The following is a 10,623-nucleotide window of genomic DNA, read 5'->3' on the forward strand; positions in this document are numbered from 1 at the left end:
AATCTGCCAGTATTGTGTGCAGGGACCTTACTTCCCACTACATGTGTTAACTTCTATTGAGCTCAGAAAGCTGGCAAGGAGGGAGAGATCACAGAGGAGCTTCTCTGCTCGTCAGAAGCTGTGCTAATTGCACCATTCTCTATTAAATTAAATTGAGTGAAAGTACAGTGACTCTTTAAATCGTCCCCAAAGTTTTTTAAAAAATCTTGGACCTTGAGGGTGAGAACTGGTGTCAGATCTTTATACTAAGCTGGTGTCCATCAGGCATGGGTTAAAACTTATCTAAGGATCGTCTATGAATTTATAGAGTCAAAATAAACATCGCCCTCTCGTGGCTGTACCAGGAATAGCCTCAGGGCTGTAGTATAAGGGCAGATAATCCAACACAGCTGAGAAGTCGGGAGGTGCAGTCCCCATATTTATATCATAGTGACAGCTGGGATTGGCATGTTACAGAAAAGTGTCAGAGGGAGGGAGAGAGGGGTTGAAATTGTATCCACACCACCGCTTCAGCAGGACGGAGAGGGGACACCACAGGTTTAGAGGGAATAAAATTGTTAGATACGACAAAATTAAGCAATTAATGGGACGGTAGAGTTGAGCTTTGCATCGAGGATCCACATACTCAAGCCAGTCACAGAAAGATTCTCAGAATTTGCTCCTTCTGCCTCGCGCCAGGACTTCTGCAGCCATGATTCCTGATCAGTATCTGATCGAATGCCCCATGGATCCTGAGAGTGATCAGAAATTTCTGCAAAATCCTGCAGTGTACACCGAAGCCCCCGGAAATCTGGATGCACGGGACCCTCGTGGGATCAACAAGCACCTAAAGGTACATACAGTATACAAGACTGTGGATTCCTATAATACATCCTGTCATTTTTGTAAAAAGATAATAAAAATTACTGTCACTTTGTAGTTTTAAGATCTAGCACTAAGCAAATATAACTTCACATGTATGTCATAGTCCATATGCCGCTGGTGTCTCAGAGGGCTATGCTATCAAAATGTAACCTAAAGCTTATGTGATTGTGTCATGTAGTTCTTCACATTCCCTGGATATGTTCTATGCATCTCTCGGTATAGAATCTTACGTTTTAGTAACGCTCAGCTCACATCTGCATGTGCAGTTACATAAGATCATTCCATCAATGGACCAGTGGAGAACCCAACGAAACTATGCACTAGATGCATTGACGGGTTTGTCTTTTTAAAGGGGTAGTCCAGGATTTTAATCTTATATTGATGTCCTATCCTCAGGACAGGCCATCCATATCTAATCGGTGGTGGTCCAACACCCCGCACCATACTTGATCAGCTGTTCTGCAGTAGCTCCTGCACCAGAAGTCAGTGGTCGAACTACACAGCTCCATCCATTGTGTTGTGTAGTGAATGACGCTGGTTACCGCCCCGGAAAAAAATAAGTAAAAGAGGCCCCATGTTTTGGGTGGGTCCAAATTGACAGAAGACTGGGCAGCACAAGTAGGCAGTGCCAATAATACTGTAGTGCAGCACAAAATGCCATCCTAGCAGAACCAAATACCAAAGTGCGTTACAAAATACTGCCCCCCTCTGCAGTATTCAGCTATATCACCATCCTAAGGATGGCGATACAGTTCAATTTAGGAGGTCACATGCAGTAACTGGCCAGGAGCATAAGTATATGATGCCCCTAGCATTAATTACTACTGGGAGCATCAGATTGGTAGGTATCCAGTTGGTGGCCTCCTGGGCATCAGCCCACTGGAAAATTTCCCTGTAAGGTCTATGGTCAGTCCTCACCGTTACTGCAGCGCTGCTCCTAAGTGAATGGAAGCGGTACACTACAGAATGGATGGAGTCATGCAGATCTGGAGCTAATCTGAAACTGGGGGGGTTTCCTGCACAAGACACCCCAATATTGAGGCAGAGTAGAGATTTATTCTGTAGAAGCAACCCTTGCTCTGGCGGACTACTGTATGTATTATATGCACAGTGGAATGGGTAATGTGTCCTAGCCAAAACAAGCTGCTTGCCTGGAGCCATACCTATGGCAATTGTCTGACCCCCTCAGTAGCTCGAGGATGGTTTACAATGTACCCATTCCATCCATAACAACCTACCTGGTGAACCCCCAGTTGGCTTACCAGGCAGCAAAGGATGCTGTTCAGAAAGTAGAACATCCTTCATGTCCAGACGTGGCATTTGTAAAACTGCCAACAGGGCCTTGTCTCCATCATTCTCCTCGGTGGTGTAGTTCCACGTGTTTGAACCCCCACAATCAGCATGTGATGACCTGTAATATACAGATAAGCAGTGTTGAACCGACATGCTCCATCACCATCAATGTTGTCATTGCAGGTAGACTTCTCGGATGTCCTAGCGGAACCGGACTCGTTTCACAGCTTTGACAAAGTCTGGACCTGGAGTGACATCTTGTTTGAATCATCTAAGCTGTGGTGCTACCGAGTCATCTCCCTCCTCTGTGCCGTTCCCGTGTCCCTGGTCTCCGGAATACTGTTTGCTCTGCTGGGTTGTCTCCACATCTGGTAATTAACCTACTGGCTATGTGATAGCGGCTATGTATTAGAGGACTAGCATTAGGAGAGGTCCTGTTATTTTGAATGCATTTAAGATACCAATGACTGGAAGGTTTAGAAAGGTGTACCTAATGGTATATCCTGCAGTCCTCTCGTTCATTGTTTCACACCCTTAACCCTCATGGGTACCTGCCCAAGTAGTGCCCTCAAGTCAAACAACTCCTTACTTCTTGCAAGTTGTCACTCTTAGGAGGCACTGTTTCTAGCTGGCTTTGTTATGGTGGCCCTGTGGCTATCCTAATAGCTTCAAAGCAGTGTAAGTTCTGTCTGTTGAGCAGGACTCATTGCAGCTGTAGGGACACTTTGAGGTTTGAGGTATTTGCCTTCGACCCCATGCACACGACCATATCCATTTTGCGGCCCGCAAATCACAGGTGCGGTCTGTATGCAGTCCACATTTTATTTGCAGACCCATTGTTTTCAATAAAGCCAAGAGAAACACAACAGTAACACGGCTCTCACCTTCTCCTTCTCTGCTATGAGCACGGAAGATAAACCGCACTTGGTGCGGGTAACTTGAGATCCAAACCAGAAAATGAACATCCAGCTCAATAACGCAAAAGTTCAACGTTACTTTATTGATGCGGTTAAAAATGATACATCCAGTGCAACCAGTCTCAGTCTACGCGTTTCGGGCTATCAGGTATGTAAGCCCTTACTCATGAAATGACACTCGTTTTCTGCTTTGGATCTATTGTTTTCAATAGGTCCGTGGTCCGAATTTTGCACACGGTATCTTTTTGCGGAATGGACATACAGATGGGGAAAGCATATCTGCAGAGGGATAGAACATGTCCTATACTTGTCTGCAATATGCAGACCACAAACCCATTGAAGTCAGTGGGTCTGAAAAAATGCGGCTGCAACACGGACCGCATCCGCAATTGGCGGCTGACAAAATGAATACGGTTGTGTGCATTGGGCCTTTGATTGACCTTTAATTTAAGTACTTGCATTAGGGTACCTGCACAGGAGCGCAGATTTCAAAACACAAATTCTGAGCGGTTTTTCATGTAGATTTCTATGGTTTCCCCACCAAATCCACACAAAAAACCACACGTATTAGGGTACTTTCACACTAGCGTTTTTGCTGGATTCGGTAGGGTCCAGCAAAAACGCTTCCGTTACTGATAATAACCGTCTACATCCGTTATGAACGGATCCGGTTGTATTATCTTTAACATTAACTCCACTGAAAGTCAATTGGGACGGATCCGTCTTCTATTGTGTCAGAGAAAACTGATCCGTCCCCATTGACTTGCATTGACGGATCAGTCTTGATCGGTTTCCCAGGACGGAAAGCATACTACAACATGTTGCGGTTTGCTCTCCGGTTTGGGAACGCAACTAAACGGAACGAAATGCATTTTGGAGCGCTCCGTTCTGTTCAGTTCAGTTTTGTCCCCATTGACAATGAATGGGTACAAAACTGTAGCGTTTTTTCCGGTATTGAGCCCCTATGACGGATCTCAATACCGGAACACTAAAACGCTGGTGTTAAAGTAGCCTTCTCTTGCAAACTGTGAAACCTGCACTGCACAAAGAATTAACATGCTGCATATTTCCATTTCTGCATGGAAAACAAAAAGTGTACATGAGGTTTGTCTAATCTCATACCATTTGCTGGTAATGTATTACACTGTGTTTTTTCCACACTGAAATCTGCTCCGAAAAACTGCACTTAAACCGCATCGCGTGCAGGTAGCCTTAAAGGAGTTTTTTTTCTGAAGATACGTTTTACAAAAAAAGCAGGGAGAAAGGGTTAAAAGTAAAAGTAAGATAATAATAAAAAATAATAATAATAATTCCTCGCCTCACTAACCACTTGCTGCTCTTCACTTCCTGGTCCCGACTTGACACATACAGAAGATGACTTGGAAAGTGAGGTCACTGCGGAGGCCGGTGATTGGTTGAGCGAGGATTCTAAGCCATTTCCTGTGTGTCAAACCAAGACCAGGAAGTGGAGAGGAGCAGGGACCAGAGGAGCATCAGAATAGAAGCAGGGAGGAGGGGGGGAGTGAATGAGGTGAGTGATTATTTTTTTATTTTTAACCTTTTCTGTCCATTTTATTTTATTTTTTTCATTTTTATCTGACCAGAAAACCATTTGATTGAAACATGGCTCTAGGGTAACCAAAAACATGCAGGTTATTTTAGTGTATAGAGGTCCTAGAATGGAGATAGCCAAGCATTGTACTCTTTGTCAGTCCCATAGAGTTGAATGACGTGGATGTCACGGATGACGTTAGCAGATAGCTGGAACTTATAAATAAATGAGCGACTGGCTTGATCCCAAACTAAGAAGCATATAGGTGAGCCCTATAAAACCCTAAGATCTCTCCCTGACTGCTATGCACATACAAGGGTCTCGATGGTAGACGATTGCATGCCCACGTACCTAAGTCTGTGTGACACCTGAAAACCCTATGATAGTGAGGGGACACGACCACTGGCTCCCTGCACTTAATACGGACGGAGTCAGGGTCACCTAGAATCAAGCCAGGAAGGAAACACAATAAAGAAAAGGACTTATCTGAACAAACAGCAGACACAGCCTCCAGCAATGAACACTTCATCCAGGAAGTAGTATAAACCACAAAGTGAGGCAGTATGGGAGAGAATATAAAGGAAAAGGATTAGTCTAAATAAGTGGCACCTGGCAGAAGGAAAGGAGATGAGAAAGTGAAACCAAAACAAAGAACATCATACAAGAGGTAGAGAAGAACGTCTACCAGACCTTCTCACAGGACTGGCGGTGACAGTGGAGCTCTGGGGACCCTGTTCTCATAATCATGGGGTTCACAACAGTCAGACTCCCACCGATCAGATACTTATGTGGATAGGTGATAACTTATGGTGGGAAAACCAATGCAATGCCAGACACAACCCATGACCACGTGTGTCGCTGTTTTACCTCTTCAATGAACTGAATGAGGCTGAGATGCAATACCACACATAACCCATGGACAGGTGTGGCGCTGTTTCTGGATGAAAACAGCCATGTTTTTCATAGTTTGTACAACCCCTTTAAGCCTGAAAATATTACTCTAAACAAACATTAATTTGCATGTCAAATAATTATTTTCATATTGTGAATGTTTTCTCATGTACAGGTGTGCCATGCCATGTATCCAGCTGTGTAACATCTGTATGCCCCCTATCCGGACGCTGTGGGCCAGTATACTGGACGTATGCCTAGCTCCTCTCTGTACCAGCCTGGGCCGTTGCTGCGGTTTCATCTACGTAAATGTGGCAAAGCAGCGGGTGTAACTGACCGCGAATCAACTGATCAGCACAAGTGGGGATCAAAAGTAACATATGTTTGAAAAAAAAGCAGTTCTAGTGCAAAGAATTCTGGGACCAGAATCGGAAAAAAGAGCTCCCAGAATGCACTGCACAGTTGGAACTGACTGAAAAAAATTGAATAAAAACAACATTTTTTTTAAAAAAATTGTTTGCTCTGTTTTTATTTCTGGTCACGGAAACTATGATGTTGGTAGTTATTATGATATACAGTCCATGCTGCCCAGTGAATACTCATCTTGGTGCCTTAGGGCCAGAGATTGGGTAGATCGGGTATCCACAGGGCAGCGATCAGCAAATAAACCCATTAGTCAGCTGATTGAATGTGGGCATAAAAATCCTCACTTGTTGGCAGCACGTCTCCCAAGTAAAAGGCAGATACAATGTAGACTACATGGGGGATAAATCATCCTAGAAACAATTGTTTGTCCCCTGCGCACCTTTCATCAGCCAATGAGAAGGCTCTGTAGCCCCTTCGGACCTCCACTGTATATGTTCGGTAGGAGTCCAGTCTTTAAAGTTGGAGCGCGATCGCAGCAGGCGCCGGGTTTCTGCTGTTTTAACCCCTTAGTGACCAGCCTGTTTGGGGCCTTACTGAACAAGGGTTTTTCTTCTTCTTTTTTTTATTTTCATCCGTCCGTTTTTTGTGGGACAAGCTGTAGTTTTTAATGGCGCCTTTTTCGGGGTACACGTAACTTTCTGATTAACTTTTATTAACTCTTTCTGGGAGGAAGATGGGAAAAACACCAATACTGCCACAGAATTTTTACGTTATAAATTTTAACGGCGTTCATTTTTCGGTATAAATAACATAATATCTTTATTCTCTGGGTCAGTACGATTACAGTGATACCAAATACATATAGTTTTTTTTACGTTTTACTACTTTTTTGCAATAAAACCCCTTTTTTTTTTAAAGAAAAACATTTTTTTGCATTGCCACTTACCAAAACCCATAACTTTTTTATTTTTCTTTATATGGAGTTGTGTGAGGGCTTGATTTTTTTACTTTTTTACCACTTAATAGTCCCACGTGATCCGTGGTTCCAGTCCGTCAAAAAAATATAACCTGTCCTATTATTTTCGCGGAAAACGGTTCGCGGACCCATTCAAGTCAATGGGACCTCAAAAAAATGCGGAGGCACACAAGATTGTCATCCGCGTCAGTTTTTTCCTATCATTTGCATGGCAAACCTGTCTTAGACTTTTTTTTTACATTCCTTTATGTCTGGTGATCCTCCAAAAATAAAGGAAGACACACGGAAACAAAAACGGAACACAACAGTCGTGTGCATAAGGCCTTATAGAAAGTGCATGCTGGTCAAAGGAAGGGGTTAGGTCAAGAATTTGGCATGGGGGGGCCATTTCAATTTTTGCCTTGGATGGCACAAAGGTTTGTGCTTCCCTGCCCCTGGCCACAAAGCACTGAGGGAAGGGGGGGACCCAAGCTGAACTCTTGCACTGGGGCCCATGAGCCTTTAGCTACGCCCCTGCATAGCAGTATTTGTAGATGATGTCCAGTGGTGCTGACCAACGATGGACAGTGTGGTCCACAGCACTAACGTAGGTATAGACTAAGTCCAGAAACCTATCAGACATATTCCAGCCTTCCACTTTTGGTCCCACAGTAAAGCTTATCTGTGGTTACGTTGTTCTACCTGTATGACGATTCATACATACGAACACCTTCATAGAATTTCTAAATCCAAAAGGTGACATGTTAATGTAGTCAGAAAAGGTCCAGAGATCGCCCTAACAGGACAGGTCATCAATATCCGATCGGTGGAGGTTTGACTCCTGGCACCCCCACAATCAGCTGTTTGAAAGAGATGCAGTGCTCGGATGAATGGGACTGAACTGCGAATAGGCCATGTGTAACCAATCAATGTCACTGGCATAGGAAGAGGTCAGCCTCTCTAGTTCTCAGTGGTGCTCACAGGAGTTGGAGCCTCTACCAATATGATAGTGATGCCCTATCCTTAAGGTAAACCCCTTTAACCAGAATGACTTGTGCTTCGATGAACTTGCCGATGGTCTACACCAGGGATCAGCAACCTCCGGCACTCCGGGTGTTTTGAAACCATCTCCCATCATGCACACTTGCTTGGCTGTTCTCTAAACTCCCACACAAGTGGAAGAAGCATGCTGGGAGTTGTGGTTGCTGATCCCTGGGCTAAACCTTTAAGGTTGGCTACCATTGAGACCAATAAGATGGAGAAGGGGTTGCAAGCTACATATTAACAGTAACGTGATAAGAGGAGACTAAGATATTGCGTTAAAGGGTAACATGGCTATGACAAATTTCTCACCATCCGCTGCAGAGTTCATCTTCAGGAGTGAAGGAACCACTAATATCCAGAAATAGGGCGGGCGAGTGATTGGTCTTTGGCCAGTGCTTTTCCGCAAAGTTCTGCCCATGCTGTACAGTCACATAGCAAGGTACATGGGTTGTTTAATAGATATTTCTGTCTGTGCCCAGTGTATGTCACCTCTGACAGACACTTGGAGAGGTAACTATGGACAGGGTTAATATGTCTTTCATGTCCACTGGGTCAACTTAGTGGTGCCATTGAGTAGCTCTGTTGACTTGTGAGACTGCTGAAGATGGCTGAGAAGGCCACTTTCCACATCTCCTGTTTAATTCTGTGTTTCCCATCCTCTTTGCAGTCAAGTATTCCACCTGGTCCACAACAGCAGCATGGTTACCTTCTGCTGCTTACCCCATTGCCATATCATCCATGTGCTGTCAGGCCATACCATTATCTTCAGGAGAACCACATGAAATGCAAAATGTTAATATTCTTCCAGCAACACGTTAGCTATCCCCACTCTACTGGGCAATGTGGTCAATGACAATGACAAATACATATTTGCTGCCTTACACTTGAGGAAACTGATGGATATCTCTTCTTCAACCTGGTTTTTCAAAAATGATATGATCTTGTGGATGCAAAAAGTCTTTGCAGCTTGCAGAACGTTATCCTACTTTAGCAGATCCTATGGTGCCAAAATGCTCTTCTAAAATGGCCTTCTCCATATAATTACCTGGTGATCTAAAGCAGCTAATCACGGGATGCCATTCACATCCTCAGATATCTGATGGTCAAATATCCACAATAAAGTGCAAACACTCACTTTATTGTTGCAGACTGAGGTGGAAGCCTACATTTTGAGCCATCTGCTGGGGGAACCAGACCAAAGAGCCTCCATTAAAGAAGGACTACAAGACGAGAATGATCTGGCTTTTGTCCAGAAGGAAGAGAATGAGATGTTGCACATGCTACAGCCTAAAGAACACCCTTTTTATGTGTATATAATTGCTAGGAGGAGAGTAACATGTATAAGGTAGTGCCCTGCTTTCGGGATACCCAGGGGAACCCAGCAGTAACTCTTAAATTCCCATGAAATATTGCATGGTGCCCATTTATTACTCTTAGAGGCAGCAAGGAAAGGTGTTAAATATTTTAAGTAGGCACCAAATTGGGTGAGTAAAAGAATGATTTATCTGATAGATTTCTAGTGTAATTTGGTTAAGGTTGTGTAACGCCCCCGAGTGGCATTACCACCTCCTTTTGGACCCCCCACTATCTGCATTGTGTGATCCTGTGTCTACATAGATATTTATTGCCATATCCTGCAATGTGTATATGAATTTCCTTGCAAATCAATGTTAAATGTAATGTGCCTGGTTCACCAACAGATGGCGGCAACTCTGTGCAGAAATAGTTTATCTGGAGAGGAACCTTCTAGTTCCATTCCAGCCCTCTCTAGAGAGGGAGGAATTAGTTAGTGTTGGTCAGTCTAGCCTACCCCCTCCTGGGAAAAGGTTGTGTATTGGCTAGCAGAGCACCGTCTGCTCTGCTAGGCACAGAGGCACAGCCTCTGAAGTCTTCATGGTTGCTTGTCCCCTCCTGGGTTTACATTGCCTATATCCAAGCTAAAGTATGCTTGATGCCAGGAAGAAGTTACTAGGATTAAAGATACAGTAAGAGACAGACCACTAAGCTACATTCCAGCAGAAGAGGAAAAATTCCTATTTAACCCAGCTTTTATAGCAGAGCTGAGAACGCTACCGCATAGCAGAGCTGAGATTGTTGCAGAAGTGTTTGCCTGCCAAAGTTAAGCCAAAACCTGCTGATGACCAAGATACCGTTCGGAAACTGTTTACCATTTATGCCAAGTAAAGTTGTGTTTTACGTTAATGCAAAGTCTGGACTCTGTTTATTCAACTTATTCATCACCCAAGTTCAACAACCCCCCTTTTGCACTTGCTTCGGACTACACCACGTCTGGGATTTAAGGATATCCAGGAAGGAGCACCTTGACATGTGACTACAACATCTACAGAGACAGTAGGCCACTCTACACGACTCTGGCAATCCACATATTTCGTAGAAACCTCCTAAGGGGCAAGGGATACCCCAGACCCTGGCAATACGCAGCTGCCGTTGTTCTATAGATTATGGTTTCCATTCTGTGTGTTGTATCGTCACCCAATGTACCGGGTGTGATGTCCTCCTTTTTGAGGTTATAAAAGTGGCCACCCTACTGCCAGTACACACACAGTAATAATGACTAATGTGTGTGTGCCCAGGCCGTAATGCATGTCTCTTATCCCCGTGCCCCGGCCGTGCTCTCTCCATCAGACACGATGCGGACACTGACTGAGTAGAAGACGCTTGGGCTGAGGATCATTCCCGGCCTGTCCTCCTCTACTCATCCTAGCAGGTGCTTACTACAT

General features: G+C 44.2%; 1 protein-coding gene across 1 annotated transcript; it reads left to right on the forward strand.

The window, feature by feature from the left end:
• Positions 1-490: 490 nt before the first annotated feature.
• LOC122919509 (caveolin-2-like) lies at positions 491-6,017 on the forward strand. Its single transcript, XM_044268580.1, has 3 exons — positions 491-832; positions 2,341-2,528; positions 5,693-6,017. The coding sequence occupies exons 1-3, from the start codon at positions 692-694 to the stop codon at positions 5,847-5,849; spliced, it is 486 nt and encodes a 161-aa protein (XP_044124515.1). The 5' UTR covers positions 491-691; the 3' UTR covers positions 5,850-6,017.
• The last annotated feature ends 4,606 nt before the right edge of the window (positions 6,018-10,623 follow it).

This window comes from Bufo gargarizans, chromosome 9 (genome assembly GCF_014858855.1).
Source record: "Bufo gargarizans isolate SCDJY-AF-19 chromosome 9, ASM1485885v1, whole genome shotgun sequence".
Lineage (NCBI taxonomy): Eukaryota > Metazoa > Chordata > Amphibia > Anura > Bufonidae > Bufo > Bufo gargarizans.

Excerpts from the sequence above, each read along its gene's own strand:
- LOC122919509 (XM_044268580.1), top strand. The coding sequence starts at position 692 with ATGATTCCTGATCAGTATCTGATCGAATGCCCCATGGATCCTGAGAGT. Across the intron at positions 833-2,340 it reads GGATCAACAAGCACCTAAAG|GTAGACTTCTCGGATGTCCT; the intron begins GTACATACAGTA and ends TTGTCATTGCAG. Across the intron at positions 2,529-5,692 it reads CTGGGTTGTCTCCACATCTG|GTGTGCCATGCCATGTATCC; the intron begins GTAATTAACCTA and ends TCTCATGTACAG.